The sequence below is a fragment of the Lissotriton helveticus genome, chromosome 3_1, assembly GCF_964261635.1.
Source record: "Lissotriton helveticus chromosome 3_1, aLisHel1.1, whole genome shotgun sequence".
Taxonomy (NCBI): Eukaryota; Metazoa; Chordata; class Amphibia; order Caudata; family Salamandridae; genus Lissotriton; species Lissotriton helveticus.
The window spans coordinates 669,433,079-669,457,125 of record NC_136061.1 but is presented as its reverse complement, the minus strand read 5'-3'; the positions used below and the strand labels follow the sequence as shown (position 1 = coordinate 669,457,125).

General features: G+C 48.2%; 1 protein-coding gene across 10 annotated transcripts in view; it reads right to left on the bottom strand.

Annotated features, from left to right (window-relative positions):
- Positions 1–24,047, bottom strand: part of LOC144822836 (CYFIP-related Rac1 interactor A-like) — a 193,267-nt gene that overhangs the window by 136,342 nt on the left and 32,878 nt on the right. Inside the window, exons 2-6 of one of the 10 annotated variants that reach the window (XM_078680778.1) lie at positions 9,722–9,805; positions 6,909–6,989; positions 3,929–4,008; positions 2,010–2,131; positions 1,436–1,541 (exon numbers count right to left, since the gene is read on the bottom strand). In XM_078680778.1, coding sequence (XP_078536904.1) covers positions 1,436–1,541; positions 2,010–2,131; positions 3,929–4,001 — 301 coding nt within the window. In that variant the 5' untranslated portion in view covers positions 4,002–4,008; positions 6,909–6,989; positions 9,722–9,805. Of the gene's footprint in view, positions 1–1,435; positions 1,542–2,009; positions 2,132–3,928; positions 4,009–6,908; positions 6,990–7,402; positions 8,099–9,721; positions 10,095–11,438; positions 11,806–24,047 lie in introns of those variants that run through there. The other 9 variants (XM_078680780.1, XM_078680779.1, XM_078680777.1 and 6 more) reach the window with 9 other exon arrangements.

Genomic DNA, 24,047 nt, shown 5'->3' with positions numbered 1-24,047 from the left:
CATTTAATCAGGTGCGATAAATATCACTCGAATTACTGAGTTACTCGTAAGGAGGGGCACAGGGACCGCTTCACCGCAAAAGGTAGTAAATCAACACACACAGAAGAATTGCTGGAATATGTGCAAATTAGTATGTAACATTTAACGCAGGATGTTTACCAGGATGGACATTACAAGTACAACGCAAACCTTCCCAACACCGATAAGTACAATGTGTGCCTTTTTTAGTGTTTTACAATGCAGACCTTACTACGCATATATTTTTTTATGACATCATTTTTATGTCACTGAGAAAAAAGGATGTGTTACGGGATGAGGTATTAAGGGGTCAAACGTGGGTGGAGGTAAAAAAGGGAGGGTTTTTTAGGATTCAGGGGTGGGTAGTGGTAAAGGGGTAAGGGTTTTGGGTTCATGGCGGGTTGAGATAAAGAGAGGTACTTTTTTTTACGGTCTTAGGGATTTGCAGAGGTAAAGGAAGGTAGGGTTTTTTTTAGGATTGCAGCAATAAGAGAGATAGTATAGTGTGTGTGTGTAAGTGCACATCTACATGTAAAAGATTTAATGTGTGTGTATGATTCAGTATGATGGTGTCTCCTTGATCATCTCACCCCTACCACCCACCGCTTTGTTAGTTTGCGATCCACCCCTCCCCCACCCCAATGGCTGAGCTCCATCCCTCAGCCCTGCCTATCCACCCCTCCTCCACCCCAATGGCTGAGCCCCATCCCTCAGCCCTGCCTATCCACCCCTCCCCACCCCAATGGCTGGGCTCCATCCCTCAGCCCTGCCTATCCACCCCTCCTCCACCCCAGTGGCTAGGCTCCATCCCTCAGCCCTGCCTATCCACCCCTCCCCACCCCAATGGCTGAGCTCCATCCCTCAGCCCTGCCTATCCACCCCTCCCCACCCCAATGGCTGAGCTCCATCCCTCAGCCCTGCCTATCCACCCCTCCTCCACCCCAGTGGCTAGGCTCCATCCCTCAGCCCTGCCTATCCACCCCTCCCCACCCCAAATGGCTGAGCTCCATCCCTCAGCCCTGCCTATCCACCCCTCCTCCACCCCAGTGGCTAGGCTCCATCCCTCAGCCCTGCCTATCCACCCCTCCCCCACCCCAATGGCTGAGCTCCATCCCTCAGCCCTGCCTATCCACCCCTCCTCCATCCCAATGGCTAAACTCCATCCCTCAGCCCTGCCTATCCACCTCTCCTCCACCCCAATGGCTAAGCTCCATGCCTCAGCCCTGCCTATCCTCCCCTCCCCCACCCCAGTGGCTAGGCTCCATCCCTCAGCCCTGCCTATCCACCCCTCCCCCACCCCAATGGCTGAGCTCCATCCCTCAGCCCTGCCTATCCACCCCTCCCCCACCCCAATGGCTGAGCTCCATCCCTCAGCCCTGCCTATCCTGCCCGCGGCTCGGATGTGTTCTCCGCTCACCTAATCGAAGAGAGAACTCGTAGAAGCGCTTCAGCTTTGCCACCAGGGGGCACACCGCATTCCAGGCCTTCTCTTGCAGCTGCAGGTCTCCGGGGTTCTGAATCGCCTGCAAGGGATCAGCACAAGTCAGGGATGTCAGAATCGATAATAATGCCATGCATTCACACTATTTGATATATTTCTTTGCATTGTTTTTTTACAGTGCAATCAGTCCCCCGGGTATTGGAGCGCTTTACATGAACACCAGTTACATTACACAAGGTCAGATTAATTATGTTTCTTTTTTAGGCACGGGGAGATTAAGTGATATGTCCAGAATTATAGGAAGTTGAGCCAATGCCGAGACTCAAACCTGGTTTCCCAGTTTCAAAGTCCGTAGCTCTGGCCTTAAGGCTGCACTCACATAAATGAGCTAGCCAACTGAGAAATTGGGCCATTTCGAGGAAGGCAGCGCCACTGAAAGCTGAAGGCCTTTACAAGGTCATTCACAAGTCATATAACCCTCAAAGGTGAATCATTATGATCAATTCTTCCCAGACGTTTTCTGCGTTGGTTCCAGGTTTGGTACCCTTACCTCTCTAATCTCTTGTCCGGCTCCGGTGTAGGACTGCAGCTCGGCTAGAATGGTCTGTGCCTCTTCCAGAACCGCGTTGACCTGGTTCCACACCGCCGTCTCGGCTTCTGTGGGCTGAGCATCTGCGTGGATCCAGACAGAGTCACCATTATGGATGGGCCTCAATGTACAATGCAGGATGTGACAGTGCAGAGCAGGAGGTCTACCGGTACTGACTTTGGGGGGTGTGCTCCAAAATTCACTTTTCGGTCACTGGTCAATAAGTAACATAAAGGATAGTGCTTCTGGAGAGGTAGAAAGTTTGCTTCATATCATAATGGGGGCTGCTCCTATCAGATCAAGAAATTGGAGGGACAAGTCCTTCTGGAAATCTCCTTACTTCCATTCAGACTTGTTGTGTATCTGTTTTCCACTATTATTACATTTACAGATACAAGACCTGTAGCAGAGGAACCTTTATCAAACATGGTGGGTGAATCTCAGACCTTGACCCTTTGAGTCAAAGACAGGACAATAACAGGCAACTATTTCAAGGTCTCACTCAGAGAGCTGAAGAAATGGCCATGGAGTGCAGTCTGTGCTTTCTTGTGCAAGGTATGGGACTCAGGCCACTACACGTGCCGCAATCAGAATTATTGAACACTTGCTGATGCAAGACACTTCCTGTGAATACCTAGAACTGTGAATGCGCAAACCAGCGCTGTCACTTTGTGGCGGCACTTCCTCTCACTGCTAAATGAAGATGTGCACTTCAAGTCTTGTTAATTGTGCACGAGCAAGGCACTGCCTGTCACTATTAAACAGAACTGGGCAAAGGCAAGGCACCTCATGTAAGAGCTTTTTGTGTTAGATTGAATGAGTAAGGTAGTTTATTAGTCAATTAAAACCATAAACAGTACAAAAACCATACAGTATAAAAATATTTACCTAAAAGGTTTAAAAATGTATCAACTATCAGCAGCAAACCATATCATATCTTGATTGGGTTAGATTTTTTTACACTCCGGATTTGGTACCAGGTCCATTGCAACATTTTCAGCAGTTAATCAATTTTGAAATACCTGGTTGACGCCAAAACTAACACTACAAAAAGTTTGTCAAGAAAGAAAGGACCTGTGCAGCCTTTGAAGCTCCCCGCACTGTCCAAGTACCATTGGATGTGATCTTTTGGTTGGATTAGGTTAGAATACGTTACATTAGGTTAGATAAAGTTATGTTAGATAAGGTTAGTTAGGTTACTTAATTGCATAGCATTTACACCACCCTATGGCGACCTCAGTGTGCTGATGGGGTTGGGAGGGTTAGAAGAGAGCCGCTCAGAGAGCGCAGAGTTGGGAACATCACAGAAGGAATGAAAACAAAGCTTTGTAGATGGAGCAGTCTTGCCCGAAGCAAACGCATCTCAATAGACAGAGCTACAGTGCATTGCCGATGGCTGACTTTTGGCATTTTAGTTTGATACACAGTGTGACTGCTCCCAAAAGAATACTGAGTTCTACCTTGAGTTGACACAATGACTAATATTCTTCGTGATTTAGAGGTGGGAAGGACTTCCCAAAGCCAAAATGCTTCTCACATTTAGAAATTCAAAATCCCTCTATTGAGATTGCTTTTCTGAGCTGCCCCATCTGTTTTCTGCATAGGGAAGGGGGGAAGGGTGAGGTGCCCTTTAATAGTTTCTGGCTCTTTCAGCTCCGAAAACCACGAAAGGACCCCCCAATGAGGAAATTAAGTGAAAAATAGCATGAATTAAAAGCTGCAGACTCTTTCAAAACTTCCTCCCAAGGAGAAGGTAGCACAGTCAATGCACACACCACACTGCCCTCCTCCCTGGGGGAGAGGAAATGATGCAACAAAACAACAACAGCCAACATAAATTGAATGAGCAAATAAAATGAAAATAAAACTTGTGATCTCACGTTCAAAGTCAAGGAAAAAATTGGGGCCTTGTTCTAGGTCGGTATAATTCAACACTTTAAGAAGGTTCCCCATGTGACTCCTGCAAGAGAAAAGAAAAGAGGGCAAATGCATGATGGGTAGTGATGTGGTGGGGTAGGAGGCAGGGTGCGGGGTGAGGAGTCCAGGCCACACTGAGCTTCGAGATACAGAGGTACATCAAGGCAAGAGAGGCTTCTGGCGCCGAATTCAAGTCCCACATTAAAAAGCACCAGCATCTACACCATGTGTATGGTAAAATTTCAATACGAAAGTCTCTGGGAAAACCCGGGGAGCACAGTAAAATTCCCCCGAACTCTCAAACTGGGTGAAAAACCAGCCCATTGTGTGCCTTAATTTCAGAGGGGGAGAATCTGTATAGACTTCCAGGGGAATTATGCACACTTTGTAGATAATTTATGCATTTTTGTAAAGATATAATTCTGTATATTTTTGAAAAATGTATTTAAAAACAACTGTTATGAAAAATAAGTTTCCCGATTTTTTGGATAGTTCCATGCTTCTATTATTCTATCTATAATTTTTTTTAACACGTGTTCTACGTTCTTTTCAGATAATTCTACACATGCTTTTAAAGACAGAAATCTGCTTATTATTTGTACAGGATTGTACCTAGGTTTAAAAATCATTCTGTGAATGCTTTTTAAAAATAACTCACATGGTTGTTGATAATTTCATAATTTATGTAGAAAACAAGAATTGCATTAAATTTCTTAAAATGAACCATGCATTTTTTAAAATTATTTCAGCAGAAAGCTTGAATATATTTATACACGTTTATAAAAATGTAAAGTATATTTTTGAACACCTGTATCTCACCTTTTTGAAGAAATGGCTTCCCATTTTGAAGAATTCCTCGAAACGAGTAAGTATTTATATAGACCCTGCACCTGACACGAACTATGCCTCGTCAGCAGAGGAGTGTGCTATTTTCCTTTTAAAGAAGTTATTTATTTAATGGCGTTTGCACAATTTATACAGCACCTGTGAGCATTTTCTGAATAAATAATGATACCTTTATTGTGTAGGGAGTGTTTGTAAATTCCAAGAGTCTTACTGAATAAAAAACATACATGTACACTAATATTAAATGTATGTTTGACCTTTTATTAAGAGTTGTGCCCTTTAAAAGTATTTGTATGCTTTTCTACAGGTAATTCGTTGCACAAAAAAAATATATATATACATTTTAAAAATTGACCGTTGAGGTTTTTTTTTAACAAAATGGTATGTGTATTTATAAATAATTTTTCCTGCTTCAACTCTATTAAAAACTCTGTACATTGTGAAATTTGATTGCTCACATGATTTTTATGCTAAATGGTGGATTGAAATTCTAATATTTATCAGAGAAAATTTAAGATGTTGCACTTTATTTGAGCAAAATGTGCAGGCCCACATGCTGTTTTTCAAAATGCGAGGATTCTTTTTTATGTCCACGGATAACATTTTTGACACAGGACACATCCTGGACAAGAAATAAAAATCCTGGACAAGAAATACAAATCTGCCTCCCACAGAAGCCCTGGGACCTTCAGAGGAAGGCTGAATGCTGAGCTGGTCTAAGAATCCGCCCTTCAAATCACACTGCTGTAGAAATTGGCTATACAACATTATGCTCTGCACCAGCATCAACTGCAGGAAGTTTAGGCCAAATGTATTTAAACATTGATGATAGCAATGCTGTAGTTTTGGTACACTTTCCATTGAAATGTCACTTTATGAGTTGCTTATAACTGTGCACCCATTTAACAGATCTGAACTACACTTTTTCAAGTAAGCATGCAAGTAAGTTTGATTCTAGAAAGTTTTGACCAAGTTATTGAGGGTGTTTATTTTCATTTTTTTATATAGTTTCAAAAATATCAGATTATTTTCACTTTTTAATAGTTTTAATAACATCAGATTTGGAGATCCCATATGGGTGATGTGCATTACCCACCAAATGTTTCCAGAGTGATTTGAGTAATCAGTGATCTTGTGCTTTGTCTTCTGGCGACGAAGCGACCTCTGAGCTCTTTTGCTCTATGGCATCTTCAGGCCACACCTCTCCGTCTAACAACAATGAGCATTGGTCGGAAACAAACAATGAGTGGCAAACACAGGGTGAGATGAGGGGCTGAGCCATTGTTCTCTGATTGGGAGTGCTGGGAACAAGGGGAGGAACTAACGAACAAGTCTTGTGAATTTTGGTGGCCAAAGTGCATGGGTTTTAGTGCCCAGAGAGAAAGGACATTTGCAGCACACCTTCACTGTCCATGGGGGGCCTCACCACAGAATGAACACAAATGCTAGGGGTTACTGTTCAGAAGAGAACTGGCCAATAAGAACGTGGATAAAGCTCCCAGCAAGTGGACAGCTATAAAAGGTCGGTAGTGCTGATTTAGAGTAAGCAACCTGTTAGCTTACACGAGTTCCACTAATTCTAAGCATTTGGCACAAGGCTGGTCTTCGGTCACAGGGTGACCTCCCACCCAAGATAAATTACAGGGCACATCGCTGAACTCCTGCCTGAGGTTCAGTGTGCAGCACATGGCTAAGCACTTACCAAATGTTTGTGTGGCACATGGCCAGCGTTTTGCCCTTCCCACTGAGAATAATCACTTCATGACTGGAGTCCCACTTTTCACACCCAGAAGCTCCCCATGTGGCTGGCCTGCTCCAGCCCACTGACCTCTGCATATGGCTGAGAATCTTCTCTTCTACCCAGGGAGTTCTCCTCTTTGCTGAGATCCTCCATATCCCCCAAAGACTGCTGCAAATGGTTGACCTTTAATACGTGGCTAATTTCCTGCTGTCGCCCACCAATGTGCTCTTTCTAAGGCAGACTTTCCGTTGCACCCACCCAGAAAGCTCTTTACATGGCCGACATCCCGCTGCTCCTATACAGAGAGCTCTGGCTCACCCTTCGAACCCTTTGACACCACGAAAGATGTGACTTACTTTCAAAATCCAGGAAAAAATGTGGACAGTTTTCTAAATCTTTGCCCAATACCTTTATCAGGTTGCCCATGGCCAGCAGACCTGAGCGGGAAAAACAGAAGAGAGTGGAACAACGTGTCCATGGCAGCAGCGCAAACCTTAGTCACAATGTAATTACCAAAGCTGAGAATCCTCTCGCGCACTCCTATACATGCCACAATCATAAGCCTCTTACAACGCCATGTCCACTTGAACTACAGCTGACCGACACTGCCACTCCTCATGTCCAGTTGCAACACAGCTCCCCACCCCCTTGGAGCCGCACAACACACCTAAAGTTACCCTTTCTACAACAAAAAAAAAGAATCTATCTGATTCACTCACATCAAAGCCCCACTGGCCACATCACCATATAGGCTTTTTCAAGTCCACCCCACTCCGCCAGCAGGAAATTCAAACACATTCTCCACACTTTCAGTCTCCCAAAACTCAGAGTGGGGGTCTGGCACGCTTACCTGGGCTCGGGATGAGCACCGTGGCTGTGTTTAAGTCTGACTGATTAGGTCTCTCCTTTGCTTTGCGTCAGTTTCTGCCCGTCTCTATCTATCAGTCGTAGCCTTTCTGTCTCCGGGCGTTGTCTTCTTTGCCACAACTGACTCCCAGGTGTCTTTAATGAGGCAGAGCCTCTCTCTGCTGTGCCCGATTCTTGTTGTCCTCTGTGTCCCTTGCGTTGCGACTGTTAGTGTCTTCCTTGAGCCTGTAGCTGTTACTCGGTCGCTTGTATCTGTTTCTAGTTTCACCCTTGCCAGATTGTCCCCAGCGCCGGAGTATTTTTGGCCTGTGCCCGGTTGCTTGTCTCCAGGCCTTGCCTCTTGGTCGCCAGCCTCTTGCTGCCTCTCCGGCCGGTCTGAGTGCATTGAGTCTTTGCACACTTAATTCTCAGCTTGGTCCTTCCTGGTACGGAAATGCTGCTTTTGCTCTTCGCCACTTCTGTTTTTTTCTTATTTTAGGCCCAGAGGGAAGCGCGATGCTCCGCTGTGGACTTCCTGTGTGAGGCGAGCTGTGTTCCTAGCCCGGACTTTGCCCCTCTCTCGCTACTTCCTCAACGCTTTCCCCAAAGGTTCTCTCTGTTCCGCTCTGCCTCATTCTGAGCCTCTCCACTCTGTCTTTGTGGTGTTTCCTCGGCCTGCACCTGACGTACTGCGTAACAGTGATGTAACGCCCCGGAAGCCCAACTTCCTCCTGGCACCAAGAGCACAACTGCAGCTGACTCCTGCCACCAAGAGCATTTTGGGCTAACTCCTGGTTCCAGTGAGAGCTCACTGCAAGGTGTGCCACTCAGTCACCCCCTGGGCACGAACAGCATGGCCTGCTGAGTTAACTCTCCCCAGACACCAAGAGCTAGTGGTGCCAACCCCACCTTCCTCTAGGCGCTAAGGTGTGTGAAACCCTGGAGCAAAATATGCCAAATCCACCTTGCCCAAGGCCACCACAAGTAAGTTGTGCACCTTGCCCTGGGCGCCAGGAGTATTGTTGGCTAACTCCACACTGCGCTGGGGCTCAACAGCAAGGCATGGTGATCTCAGATTTTTCTGGCAATGAAAGTAACCCATAGCAACATCCTCCAAGTGTTAAATGATGTATGCTAGCCCCAACCTAGCCCTGGCACCGAGAGCAATCCTTGCCAAAATCATCTTCCACTGAGTATTGAATGACCCATGCCAGTTCTTCCTCCCCAAGACATAAAATATGAAGAACAAAACATGCAATCCAGCCTTGCCGTTTGATGGGTATTGGAAAGAGCCATACCAACCCACCGTCCTCCGTGCCGAGAGAATACGGCTGTTCATCCCACCTTCGTTACGAACTACTCAGCAGTTGATATCCATCCCCAATGCTCCTGTCATACAGAGCACTAGGTTCTTGACATTGAGAGCCATGTTTATTCCAGATTATCCAGCGTTAAGACATACGTGTGCCATGTGTTGGTTGATTAGGCACTAAGTTACTCCCTTTTATCTTCTCAAAGAGTCAGTACTTGGCACTCTCTCACCATGCAGGGTCTGCTCTAGCGTAAAACTAGCAAAAAGAACAAATGATGGATGGAATGCTGAACAATGCAAACATTCACCCCCAGTCACAAAGATCTGGGTTTAAGCCACTGTTTTTTTGCTAACTGCAACACCCCAGTTTGGACCCCACCATATGCGAATCAGTCTTGACCCTGCTCCTCATGGGAACAGTTCAGTCTGAACTGCCAGGCCAAGTCCTCCCTGGACCAGAAATTCGCATCCTGGGACCGGTGTCGGTGTATCGCCCCTCATCAGCCAGGCTCGCTTGATTCCACATGGCACTCTCTCTTAGCTAGCACCCGCAGTATCCCCTAGTTTCTGTCCCAGGGTCAGCACTAGAAGCTGCCATCAGCAAACACCCCTTATCTTGAACAATGGCCGGTCCAAGGGTTATAATAGGGGGTGTCGCACAACGACCACCCTTGCACCGTAGCCTATGGTCCTTTCTCATACTAAGCACGAGGCGCAGACTCTTACAGCAAGCACCCGTGCTCCATTCATCATGGGAGGTGCCAGGGTTTGCATTAGAATACTCTGAGTCAACAACCCCCATCATTCTCTTTGGTATCTCCCAGACGCGCTCACTCACGGCCACCTCCTCTACTCCATTCCCACACACTGTCTGCACGGTCTACTTCCGGGTTCGCACTGTGCTGCCGCTCACATCCTCCGCAGAAGGCGCGCTCACAGCCTCAGCCTCACCCTGCAGGCTCAGACGCACACCTGACACCATGTTCAATGCTCAAAAGCGGGTGTAGTTACCTTGTTCTCTGGAGTTTCTGCGACGTCTGCAGCAGGAGCAGGCACCAGCAGTGCTCGGGAATCACTTCATCAGCTCAGCACAGGCTGCAGGGAGAGAGAGGACAAGAGCACAGTGGGTACAGATGCACACAACCCCCTGAAGTAAGCAGTTCACCGTAAACTCGCTGACTGCGGCCAGGCTAAAACCCTGATCCTGTCTGCAGCGAGAGACACCCTACACTCCAGGGCAGGGCAGGCACAGTACAGAGGACGGATCACCTTCCACTTCCGTGAGGCAGAAGAGGAACCTCGGCTGAATAGGTAAACCACGAGGTCACACACAGAAGCAACCGCAAGGTGTGCGTATAAAAGCCTGCACCTTTGTACTGCTTCTGAAGTCTGACACAGCGCCCCTCCCCCTTCATAGCGCCTCTGCAGTGTACAGAAACAAGCCGGGCCTTTATAGAGCGTCTGGAGTCAGTAGAAGCGACGATGGGCTCTGTTAGAGCGCCTAGCACGCACATAAACACACCTGCCTCTATATAGAGCTCCTGAGGTGGGCCTATGCAAGCCCTCTCCCCACAGAACCTCAGAAGTATATAGAAGGACGGGTCCATGGTATGTGTATGAAAAACCCTGTCCATTTTAGAGCCTACGTGCTGTACTGTCACTTTACAGAACCCGTGGACAGCATTCAAACAAGCCTGCCTCTTTGTAGAGCCTATGGGCTGTATAGAAAGAGTCTGTCCTTTTGTGGAGCTGCTGGGATGTATGTTAGTGCCCCTTTAGTGTACATGCACAAATCTGCCCCTTCCTTATACCTCTGGACTTTATAGACACAAGCCTGCCCATCACAGAGCCCAGGATGAGGTACGTAAACACACCGACCGCTTCATAGAGCTGCAGGTTAATATGTAAAGATACCTACCCCTTTCGAGAGTCCCTGGGGTTTACAAAATCAAGCCTACACTTTTAAAGAACTCAAGGGATGTCCATAAAAGTAACCATCAGACTGTATACAAACAAGCCTGACCCTGTATAAGGCCCCATGGGGTGAACTAATACAGACCTGCCTCTTTATAGAAACTCGTCCTTGTATGGAAACAAATCGACCCCTTTAGAGAGGAACTGGATTATATAAAAAGAAACCTGCCACTGTATAGAGCCCTTGGGGTTAAATTAAAACAATGGCCGCTTTACAGTGCTCCGGGGTCCCTAATACAGATCTCCTATGATGTGTAAGAAACGACCGCTCCATAATACAGTCCTGGTGCTTGCATGGTGGGTAGAAATATAGCTGCCTCGTTCTAAAGTCCCTAGAGTGTGTAGGCACACAGCTGCCATTTGTAGAGTGCCTAGAATATGGGGTCACTAGTATACCACAGCTTTAATGGTGCTTGATTGCAGTGCTGCCAAGTACAGAGCTTCACAGGTGTGTAGACAAGTTTCAACTGCCTACGCATCCTCCCGAAGACCTTCAAATGGATCCACCCTGACTGCAGAAGGACCATCACCCATGCACTCATATCCAGCAGACTGGTCTACGGCAACGCCCTCTACGCTGGAATCAACAGAACCCGTCTGCACAAACTCCAAACCATCCAGAATGCCGCAGCCAGACACGTCCTTGGGAAACCACGTCACAAGAGGGTCACCTTCAAACTCCTCACCCACGCCTACAAATCCCTCAACAACATCGGACCAAAATACCTCAACAAGAGAGTATCCTTCCACGTACCCAAGAGGATCCTCCGCTCCGCCGACCTCGCGCTGGCAGAGGTCCCCCGCATCTGCAGAACCTGAACCGGCAGGAGAGCTTTCTCCTACATCGCAGCCAAGACGTGGAACAAGCTCCCTGTGAACATCAAACGCTCCCCGACCCTGCACGCGTTCAGGAAGGACCTCAAGATCGGGCTCTTCGACTGACCCAGAGCCAGTCCCCTCCCCTCCTCAGCGCCTTGAGACCCTCACAGGTGAGTAGCGCGCTATATAAACCCCTGATTGATTGATAGACACAAGGATGCTTCTACATAGAGGCACTTTGGTGTGTAGAACATAGATCCCCTGGAGTGTGTAGATGCGTGGGGGCTTCTACACAGAGCTCCTCGGTTGTGTAAAGAATATGCTCTTCTTTTTAGACCTCACAGGGTGTGTAGACGCTACTTCCTCATTATAGAGTTTCTTTGGTATGTCGTCACGTGGCTGCTTCTGAGTAGTGTACATACAAAGCTGTCCCTATGGAAAGTCCCTGGAGTGTGGTGACACACACCCTGCTCTCTTATATAGATAGTGCATCCAGGATGTCGGTTTGTGTGTGTGTGTGTGTTGTTTTAATTTTTCTGAGTCTCTTCAGTAACAACTATGAAGATTGTGTGTGTAATTTGACGAGTGTGATGGGCTCAGAGAGCACCATACGGAACCCACCGCCAAATGAGGCTGAGCGAGTCTGTGCCGTAGACAGGAAGCTGTGTGGCCGAGAAAAAAACCACCCCCTTGTTCTCTGTCTGAAGCAGCAGGTCAAGAGCAAGGCTCTTCTCCGGAGATTATCAGCCTAAGTACACCAATAAGCAGGCAGCAACGAGAACTCAAGAAAACGCACTAAATAATCTTCAGTCGCTTTAATTAAAAAATAAATGAATACATAGGAATTGTATAAACCTAAAATCTAGAAGCTAAAGCAACACTTTGGAAACGAAAGCCAGGACCTTTGGAAAGACTTCCTGTCACTCATTACTTCTACCCCTTATAATAATGACAACATGTATTTAGTTGCGCTGTGCAGGAAGCAGACGTAATTCAGGGTGGGCTTATTGGAAAGTCACTAAAATTTCCCTTAGCCGGCCCATCATGTTAGGCTGGGTGACCAGGCGTCCCCGTTTTGCCAGGACGGTCCCAGTTTTTAAGCAGCTGTCCCAGCAAATTTCAAGAAATGTAGCTCATGTCCCGGTTTTTAAAGAGGGTCGACTAAAAACGGTGGGAGGTGTTCTTTATGTTTTACAAAGCGGGGATAGTTAGCAGTTGTTTCAAGAAAGCAATTTTATTAACATGCAAGCTATTGGGTTCACAAATTGCATTTAATGTATGTTCTTACTGCCTGTTCTGTAATTCTCTGCTGAGGAGCTCTCTCATCGCTTGAAGTAACATTTTAGTCCCTCTTCTATTTTTGTGAAATGTCCTGGTTTTTCGCGTTAAAAATCTGGTCACCCCATAAATTAGGCCAGACCCTTAAACTTTCCTGACTTAACCCTTAATTAATATTGTCAGCACCTGAAACAGAGTAGAACTGGTTAAGCCATTTTCAAGTAAACCCACAACAATCTCTAACCAAACACTAGCAAAGCGATTATGTCTGGCTGTTTGTTTTTTTTTTTTTCAAAATATTTTTATTGAAAATAAATTTTCATATACAGAGCAAAACATTCGTAGTACTTGTACTGTTCTTGCAAAGTTGCGGCCTGGCGGGGCCTGAGAGAGAGAGGAAAAGGAAGAGAGAAAGAAAAGAAAAGGGGGGGGGGGTTCACTGTTCCAGGTATGCGTCGAGAGCTTCCCACATGTTCTCTTTGGCAATATGATTTGCCGCCTTTTGCTTGGCAGTGATATTGTCTGCCCCCCGGAGGAAGGTTACCCAGTTGAACCAGCGTTTAAAGGTGGCTTTGCTGGTGTCCTTCCAGTTACCCAAAATCGTTTTCACTGCAGCCGTCAGAAGTACATCGACCAGGTCCCGTACTTCTTTGGACTGGAGTTCAGTTGCTAGGAAGGCAGTGGCTATCCCCGCTAGTCCTCTTTGTGTCTTACTTCCCGTTATTGTGTCTATGACGTTATAGACCTTGCTCCAGAAAGTTTTGACTCTGGTGCATTCGTATAACATGTGAGATAGATCTCCCGTGGCCATCTGGCAGTTCCAACATGTGCTGCTTTCACTGGCTCCAACCTTCCCTAGTTTCGCTGGTGTCCAGTGCAGCCTGTGGAGTAACCAGTATTTGGTTTGTGCTAGTTGTGGCGTGATTTTGTTTTTGGACGCTGCCGTCCATAGTTTGGCTCTTTCTACTTCGTTCAGCTGTCTCTTTATGGTCTCCTCCCAAAAGGCCAGTGTCTTATTGTTTAGGGTTGTGGTGCGTGGTGTAATTAGCTTGTAGATTTGTGCTATTTGGTGGCCTGTCTTGTTTAAGTTTTGCGCGTATTGTATGATGGTGGGTGTCTGTTTCGTGAGTCCTGCTTTGGTGATAGCTGCTTTGATTTTGAGGAATTCGTAGAACTCCTTGTTAGGTAGGGAGGTTGTCTGCTGTAGTGCCTTGTAGGAGAGTGGGTTGTTCCCTGCCTCTAGTTGTGACGGCGTAGTGATGCCTCTGCTTCGCCATTCCTTGCTGTCTAGTGTTTTCCCTTTGTATGTGACTTTGGTGTTATGCCACAGAGATTCCCATTTGGTGCCTTTGATACTTACTGCCATTTCCCTGTCTACTCTCAGCAGCGCTGTCTTTGTGTTGTGGATTATTGCGTTTTTGGCTTCTGGGTGCTTGTGCGCCGTGAGGGCCATAATTGGGTCTGCGCCGCCCAGAATACTCCTTTCCAGGTCTAGCCATACTGGCATGTATTCTGGCGTGGGGGCTAACCAGTGTAGTCCCTGTTTGGCTAGGGATGCCGTCTGGAAGGCCTTGTAGTTTGTGGGGTTCAGTCCGCCTTGTTCTTTTTTGAGTCTGAGTTTCGCTAGGCTCATTCTTGGTTTTTTTCCTCCCCAGAGGAACATATTGATGCTTTTGTCTAGGCGTTTGTGGAATTCGGGTGTGAGTGTGAGAGGCAGCATGGAGAGCAGGTAGTTTAGCATGGGGGTGACCATCATCTTTATTGTCTCAATTCTTCCCCACCAGCTTATGAATTTGGGGCCCCACGTGTCTAGCTTGGACTTAATTTTTTTTAGCATCGCCTCCTCATTGTGGTCCAGAGTCGATCTTAAGTCCCTTCCGAAGAGGAGACCTAGGTATTTTAGGGGTTTTGTTTGCCATGCTAGGCCGGACGATCCCAGGACAGTCTTGGTGGTGTGGCAGGTCATTGGTTTGCATTCGGATTTCTCCCTGTTGAGCTTGTAGCCTGAGACATGTGCATACTCCTCTATTGTTTGCACGAGTGCCTTAATTGACTCTTGTGGGTTGTTTGTGGTGATCAGAATATCGTCCGCGTATGCCGCTAGCTTGAAAGCTTGACCCTCTATCTGCACCCCCGTGATCTGGGTGTTTGACCTGATCATGTGGAGGAGTGGTTCTAGGGCAAGCAGGAATAGTCCCGGTGAGAGGGGGCAGCCTTGCCTTGTCCCTCTCCCTAGTGTGAGTATGTCCGATGTGGCTGCGTTAACCACCACTCGAGCCCGGGGGTTTTTGTACAGGGACATGACCATGCCCCTGTACTTCTCGCCTAGTCCAAACTTGAGCATGCATTGGTTAAGGAAGGGCCATGAGACTCTGTCGAAAGCTTTTTCCGCATCCAATGCGATCATGACCGCCTTCTCCGCGCTGTTGGCTGTGCGGTTAATTAAATGGCATAGTAGTCTGGTATTATCTTGCGAGAGTCTGTTTTCCAGGTAGCCCACCTGAGACTTGTGTATGAGAGAGGGGAGATGTGCATTTAGTCTCGCTGCCATGATTTTTGCATAGATTTTGCAGTCCACGTTAATTAGGGAGATTGGCCTGTAGTTGTGTGGGAACTGGGGGTCTTTCCCTTCTTTGGGGATGACAATAATGTTTGCCTCTACCATTGAGTCTGTCATGTTGCCCTTTTCCGCACATGCTTGGAATACTCTGACAAGCGTGTCTTTGAGTAACGGTTGGAATTGTTTATAGAAGGTGGCTGTGAAGCCATCCGGTCCTGGGGCCTTGTTTGGTTTTAGTGAGTCTATGGCCATCCCAACTTCCGCTTTAGTTATGTTTTGATCTAGGGCCTCTCTTTGTTCGTCGCTTATTTTGGGTAGATCGAGCTTCTCCAGCAGGCTCGCCCCGCCATCCGCTTCTAGCGATGTGTCCGCGGTGTATAGATCTTTGTAGAACTTCCTGAATGTTTCGAGTATGTGTTTATTAGCTGTGTGTGTCTTGTTATCTGCGTCTGTGATTGTGGCGACGCAATGCTGCCTTTGCTTGGCTTTCAGGTAGCCAGCCAAGGCTTTCCCTGCTTTATTGGCCGAGCATAAGTTTATGGATTTGTATTTGTTGATCCAAGTGGATGCTCTTTCGCTTAGGATTCTGTTTAGCTCATATTTTTTTTTTGTTAGCGTTGTGAGTGTATTCCTGTCTTTTAGGTTGGCCGTGTGGTTCCTTTCTAATCCCTTGATCTGCTCCTCCAGTTCCTTAATTTTCTTGTTTCTGCCCCTGTTCATGCGCGCTTTGATATTTATGAGTCTCCCTCTTATTGTTGCTTTAAGCGCGTCCCATAGTGTTGCTGCCTCTGTGTCTGCTGTGTCGTTATATTGGAGATACTCTTTGATCGCTTCCTCTATTTCGGTGATGTTGGCGGGGTTTTCGAGTATGTCACTGTTAAGGCGCCACCTCCTGCTTGGCGTTTCGTTATGTTTGCCACTCAGGGAGAGGGATATGTGTGCGTGGTCCGAAACCGTAATGGGTCCTATTTCCGTTGTGTCTGTCAGGTGTGTGTGTGTGTCGGACATGAGTATGTAGTCTATCCTGCTGTATGAGTTGTGGGGGTGCGAGTAGAAAGTGTATTCTCTGGCACTTGGGTTTTGCAGCCTCCATGGGTCCGCTAGTGCGAGTTTGGTGCATAGATTTTTAAGTATGTACTGTTCTTGTGAGGTGTGGCTAGGCCTATGTGGGTGTCTGTCTGTGGCATTATCCATCGCCTGGTTCATGTCTCCTGCCACGATTAGTAGTTCGCCCAGTGGGATCCTGCTAAGTTCAACTTCTAGATCCTCCCAGAATTTTTTGTCTCCCGTGTTTGGCCCATATATGTTGGCTACGTGTACTGTCTCGTCACCTCTTTTGATTGATGTAATCAGCCTCCTCCCCGTGGTGTCTGCGGCATTGTTGTGAACCTGGAATTTCCCTTTCTTACTGATTAAGGTGATGACTCCTCCCTTTTTGTTGACTGCCGGTGAGCATAGTACCTCGCTTATCCAGTTGGCTTTCATCCTGTTCGCGTCCTCTAAGGACACTCTAGTTTCTTGAAGGACGTATATATCAGCCTTCAGTCTGTTCAGGTAGTCTAGTGTTTTCCGTCGCTTGACGGGGTGGTTGAGTCCCTTGACGTTAAGTGACACTATTTTTATGTCCGAGGCTATCTGTGCCTGGCCCCTAGTGTCGGGTACCATCATGGTGTGATGTCTATGTCGCTGTCCCTGAGTGAGGCGGTTATGTAGCGCCTCTTTGCTCTATGCTTGCTAGCTAACTGCCACCACTCATAGGTCCCCCCCTGGGGTGTAGGATGGGATGAGGTATTGTGTGTGGATATAGGAAAGAAGAGAAAGAAGAGAAAGAAAGAAGCGTGTTTCCGCCAGTCTCCGATTGTCCATGCTGCAGGGCCTCCCCCCCCGCCCTCTCCCCCCCCCACCCCCCCTCCCCCCTGTCAACGTACTGTAAACGTGCGACAGCAACGGTTCCCGCCCTCCGCTTCCCCGGTTCATTAGAAAGACAAAAAAAAAAAAAAAAAAGACCCTCTCAGCCCCCTCCCCGTGCTGCGCATTTAGGCAAAGGATATTAGTTATCAAGTGTCCAAGGTCCTGTATTCCCTATTTGTGGTAGACCATGTTCCACTGGGCTTTGTTTTGCCTAACAGGGTAGGAGAGTTCAGTGTTTCTATACTTGTCCAAGGATCTCATTCCCATTGTTGAGGTAGTTCCTTCTTCCGTTACGGTAGGGCCCTTTTTTCATTGAGGTAGTTGTTGTTCTCCTACCGAGGAGGAGTGTTATTTGCCGCCAGCTGCTCCCTTCTCTTCCGTCTCTGAGCTGTCTGATGAGGCTCTTCTTTTTGCCGTTCCGGGAGTTGTTTGTTCCATCTCCTCCAGCTCTGGCTTCCTGAGGTACCTGCGAAGTTCCGCTGGGTCATCAAACATACGTGTGTCCTGCCCGTCTGTTACCCTCATTCTTGCTGGACCAACAAAGCTGAACGTTATCTTTGCTCTCTTCATAGTGTCTCTCAGCGCGAGGAACCCTTTCCTCGCCTCCACTGTGCTCCTTGAAAGGTCCTGGGTAAAGATTATCTTCTTGCCTTTCCAGATGGGGGTTTGGCCTTTGCGGGCGAAGGCGAAGATAGCATCGGTGTGGCTCGATCTTAGGGGTTTGCAGATGATCGTTCTAGGACCTTTCGTGTGCGCTTGTTTTGTGGCAGGGATCCTGTAGGCTTTGTCGATCTCCAAGGATCTTTCGAATTTTATGCCCGTCAGCTTGGGTATCAGTGTCTCGAGTAGTGCTGCGCATGAGCCCAAACCCTCTTCCTCGTCTTCTGGTATGCCTAGAATCCTGATGTTCCCCCTCCGGTTTTTGTCTTCTTGTTCTGCGAGCCTTTTCTGCAGCTCACTGGAGACTTTGGAGATGTAGCAAATGTCTTTATCCATGATGCCTGATTTGTCCTCTATGTCGCTGATCCTTCTCTCTGTCTCCGCTACTCTGCTTGCTATTTTGTTCTGGTCTGCTCGTATGGCTGTGAGTTCAAGCTGGACGTTGTCCATTGAGATCTTTGAGGCCTTAGCTAGGTCGTTGGCTTCAGTTATTTTTTTGACGAGTAGGTCCATCGCATTCTCTGTGCCTTGCAGGTTTTTCATTTTGATCGGTGATTCCAGATCTTTCCTAATTTTTTTGTTATCACCGTTCATTATCTCTAGGCCTCTTCTTCCTTGATGTATGGACAGTCTTTCCTTCTTTTGCAGGTTGTGCTGTGCTTCCTTTGGTGGGGTGTTTTTGACGGTTGTGACTGTGTCCGCCTTTACGGTGTTCCCAAAGGTGAACCTGCTTGGCCACCTTATCGACCTTGTCCTGGTTTTCCCGGACGCCAGGGCTACCTTCCCAGAGCCAGGTGCTGATCCCTGGTATTTGGTCTTAGCGCTCTTTCCCCTCTGTCGCCGCTCGCCTAGCTGTACCACGCCTGTGCCTCGCTCGCTTCGCTGTACCTCACCTGTGCCTCACCTAGGCAGGTGGTAGGGTGTGTCCCAATATGGCTAGGGAGCTGCACTGGCGCGATCTGGTGCTGAGTTGCTGTCTAGCTGGCCCTCGCGCCGCGTCTGAAAGGCTGAGCGTTCCGCTGTTTCTGCTGTCTCTGTCTGTCGTTATGCTTCCTTGTGGTGCCTCGCCGGATCCACCTTCCCGCCCTGGCCACCTTAGATCACTTGCGCCCTGTGACGCACTCTGATCCTCTCTTGCGTTTGGCTTGTACTTCTTCGTGCGTGAGGCTTTGTGCGTGCCCGGCTAGGACTGTCTTATATTGCGGTGTGTTTGCGTTGGTATCGCTGCACAACCTGCTCTTCTCCTTTTTTTTTTTTTTTTTTTTTTTTTCCCGCTGTGGTTTGGTCAGGTGTGATGTTCCCCTTCCAAGATGGCCGCCACCTTTTGTTCGCCACCCTATACGGACCGTTCCTCAGCGCTCCCCTGTTTGGTGGACGGCGGTCGGCGCTCGCAGGAGGGCCGCCTAGCTGGCGCTGCCTTGCCTGCCTTGCTGCGGTGACCTGGTGTCCTTGCTTTGACTTGCTTGCACGTCCGCGCTACAGACCGCTGTGCTGTGATACGGTCTGCCCCTCTCAAGATGGCCGCCGCCTTTGCTCACCTCTTATCCAGGACAGTCGCACTCTGTACGCCGGCTGCCACTCTGGTGTTCCCTGGTTTCGGTGGACGGCGCTTTGTGGGAGGCCTTTGTGAGAGGTCCAGCGATGCCCCGCTTCTCCCTGCCTGTGCCGGCTGGTCCCTGGGCCCGCTTCTGCAGCGCTGTGGTTCTTACCCTTCCCAAGATGGCCGCCGCCGTCGGTCCTCCGTCCCCGGTGGGCACTGCTCAAATTACCGTCTGCAACACCGGCGCTGCGTGGGGTGAAACAGGCATAGCTTCTCTTCTTGCCACTTGGGGGTTACACTCGAGCTTCTTTTGCAGGGCTGTGTTCACCATACAATTCAGCCCCGCTTCGCTACCGCTCTGCTGCGCCACCCTCGCGGGTGATCGCTTGCACCGCTTGCTCCGCTCTTACAGTTTTCTTGCGGCTGCTGGCTTTCCGGTGGAGGAGCGGGCGGGGGAGCCTACTGGGCTGCTAGGCTTGCCTCCGTAGTTGCACCCCCTTGTCGCGCTTCAGGTTGCGGTCAAGATGGCTGCCTGTGTTTGTCTTCAGGCTCTGCTTGTGTCCTTTATGTGCGTGTACAGCCTCCTCGTTCTCTGGTGCTGCCGTACTTCGCCTCCGCTGCGAATTGTTCTCCACCCGTATCCACCACGTGTGCCCTGCCCCCGGTGCGCCTTAAGGTCTTCAAAGCGTTGTGGCGTCGTCTTGTCCTTTTTATTGCCCCGCCATCTTGGGCTCACCTTCGCTTCCTTCGCCTCCCTTAATTGTGGGCTTTGTTGCCTTTGTCTTCGTGTTGCTCACTCCAGCTCCTCTTATCCGCTGCTCAGCACATTCCCCCACACTACCCTCCGTTTCATGTGCGGGACCGAGGGCTATCGCTGGTTGTCTCGCCGTTCTTCTCCCCGGGGTCGCGGAGCTCTCGAACTTAGGCGACCACCTTCGTTGCCATCCAAGCCACGCCCCATGTCTGGCTGTTTGTTAAGGAAACTGTTTGATAATTTCGGATAGAGACTTCTAACCACAGATTCCTCACATTATTCTCCAGGCATCAGAATGGATCTGGAAATCTTGAGCAGTACTGCTGCGTGCCGGTAGGTGGCGCCTTTTGGAACCATGTCTGCGTCTGCTGTGACCCTGTGGTACCGATATAGACCCACCTTGGCGCACAGCCATCAGTTCATTTCTGTCTGCTCTATCAGTGGGGATCTGGGGAGCAACTTCGATCATTGTTGACCAACTTTTTAAAAAAACGTTTTGTCTGCATTTTTGAGCTTTGCTCCCAGTGTGCTAGGACATCATGGGCCAGATGTAGGTGTCCAAATACCGGTCGGAAACGGCCGAAAATACAGAATTTCGGCCGTTTCCGACCGGTATTTGGACATTGGTATGTAGGGCTTTAAGAAACATACAGAATCGGTAATTTTACCGAATCGGTAATTTTACCAACTCGGTAAAATTACCGATTCTGTAAAATTACAGAATCGGTACATTTTACCGATTCGGTAAATTTACCAATCGGTAAAATTACCGAATCTGTATTTTGCTATGTAGGTAGCACTTTTTACATTGCAACATGGCCTTTAGGATTCGTTATTTATCATGCAATACAATTGCATGGTAAATTACGAATTCTTGTGTACATGCACATCTGTGCATGTACACCTGTGCCATGTGGCACACAGACATGCCCTAAGGGCATGTCTGTGTGCCACATGGTGCACAAGCCAGTTACAGGGGTGCAACAGGGTGTCAAAGTGACACCCTGTCCCCCTTTACAATTCGGTATTTTTACCGATTCGGTAATACCGAATCGGTATTTGCTATTAAATCCTATGGGCTTCAAGGCCCATAGGATTCAATAGCAAATACCGATTCGGTATTTACCGAATCGGTAAATACCGAATCTTACCGATTCGGTAACAATTACCGATTTTTTAATCTACATCTGAGTTACCGATTCATAAATACCGAATCGGTAAAATTCGGTATTTATGAATCGGTAATTTAGATTTACCTACATCTAGCCCCATGTCCCTTACAAAACCTTCAGGGTTCAAGCCTTGCAGGGATTGCCACAGGCAATTTCCAGTGGCGGCCGGCACAGGTAAGAGCAGTGAGGCGGTGGGGTGATGCGGAGTGGCGGGGGGAGTCAAAAGATGGGTTAGTGAAAATGAAATTAAAAAAAATAAAACCACTTACCCCTGGAGTGCGTAAGGTAAGTGGTTTTATTAATTATTTAATTTAATTTTAACTAGCCTGTTGTCTGTTGACTTCTCTCACTCCAACTGCCTCACAGCTCTTACCTGTGCTAACTGCCACTGAAAATATTTGTGCCTGACCCCCACTTGGTTTGTCTCTGGTGTCTGGGGTCGGGACACAACCCCAAGGCCTGCATCGAGTGCAAGATGAAGCACCCAAAGATGATTCACAAACAGGCAAAAAAGCTCCTGGCAGCATGGCAAAAGAGGATCCATGCCACTCCCTATCCAGTTCTCATTGCTGTAGAAGGTCTTGGGGCCATTCCCAGAGATTATCATTTACCCGCACAAATATCTTCCCAAAAATATGAGAAGGAGAAGTCGAAGGTCTTTTTGGCTTCACCTTCTTGACATTGTACTTCCAGGACCCACTCTCGCACTCCACCTGCAGAGCATGTGTCAGGGCCCGGTTCGTGTTAATCTGAGTTTCCCGGTTCCGGGGTGACAGGTGCCCTACTGAAAGAATGTTATGACCCGCATGCACTCCATCTACCAACTCCCTCTTGAGCGCCTTTGGGTTCCATTGAGACAAGAGGTGCCCCTGCTGGGTTGCCATCAGAGGGTTTGCCCTCAACACCCTCCAGGCCCTCTGGATTCGCCCCCGGATCCACATTGACGCCACCGCAGGTGTATCCATTCACCCAGGCCCTATCTTCCTGAGGGAGGAGATGAGAATGAGGTGTATGGTCCTCTAGAGCACCTGGTTAATGACAACTGGTATGAGAAGCTGGGTGATGCCAGTGTTCGGGATACCTTTCCAGACTAAGGCAAGATTTCCCCTCGGGGCCAGGTTGTGGAGGAAGGTGCATCTTTTGCCACAGTGATGCTCAAGGTTACAGAGGTTCTCGATCTCCAGCTGCTGGTTGTCGAGGTCTTGACAGAGGTGCTTCGACTGGGGGTGGGCCCGTCTATACCCATGCTCCCTTTTAATTAAGTCCTTACCAACGTGCCTCTGGGAACCTGTGCAAAACCTTGCACAGGGGCTCCTGTGCACTGAATAATTGCCCCTAAGCACTGTCCCACCCCATTAGACCCACCCTTCCTCTCTCAGCATCAGGTTTGGATTTGGAAGGCAGGCAGTTGGGCATTGGGCGACGGGCTGGTGCCTAAGTGTGAGATGTGGGCCTTTTTTTAAGGGCCTCTGCTTCATTCCTGCCCTCCCAGGCCATAGCACTTCAGACTGTGGTGGGCGGGCATGGGAGGTAAGTGTGGCAATCGGCCTTACTGGGTGCCAGGTGTTGCTCCATTTGTTGGACCATTCTTACTTCAGCCCCAGTGGGGCCGAATTGGCCCAGAAGTAGTGTCTTGCCCCTGACACCTCCCATGCCAGGCCATCACATTCAGACAATGGTGGGTGGGGGACGGTGGGAGTATTCAGGGGCCTCACTGGGGTGGCCATTGGATCTTCTGGCTATAGGCCATCTACAGCTCAGCCTTCCTGGAGCAGCAGTAGCTGTGTCCCTTTTCTTGACCGCTTCACTGCAAAGCCATGCACTGTGGCTATGGTGGGATCTGGAGGGAGTGACGTAAGAGAAGCCTTCCTGGAAGGTGTGTGTGTATTTGCATAGGCCTAACTATGAAGCAACCTTTATTAAGCTTGTATTAAATTAGAGAGGAGGTGGTGTTACAGCCAAAGTCAAATCTGCTGATTTTGGAAGCGGGAAACCAGGTTCCAGTCCCAGCATCGGCTCAACATCCTGTGATCCTGGGCAAATCACTAAATCTCTCAACGCCTGAAGTAAAAATTAATTTGTTCTAGTGTAATGTAACAGGTGCTCAAGTAAATTGCTCCAATGCCCTAGTGCTGAGTTCACCCTATGTAAAACTATAAAAAGTAATTAGAATAATACAGCAATTTATTCATGTTATCAGATTCTGCAAGGGCCAGAGCATGATAATGAGAGAGCACACTTTATATAAAGATATCCCTATTATTCTTTAACATGACTTTTCTGTGTTGGTTTAGTATAGCTATTATTCACAGACGAGTAAAGCAGATTTAGAATACATTTTAAAGTGCTTTCACCTTACGTTGACTGTTTAAAATACATACTGATCAGAGGAAAACATATAGACTTTTGGTGATTTTCTTCATTTTTCGCATGGACACAATCAGCCAACATGGGCCATGTTTTTGGGACTGTCTGGGCCTAATTGCAATCCCAATCTGACCATGCCCAGCACCCCTTCCGTGAGAGCCTGGTGTTGCAGGCCTCAACAGAAAAGATCAATCCATGTTCCCTACCGCACCACCGGATAGGGAATCCAAGAGGCTGGACACCTCTGGGTAGTGCATTTTTTCTTCCACCTTCCTTGCCTTGCCTTTCGGTCAGTGAACACA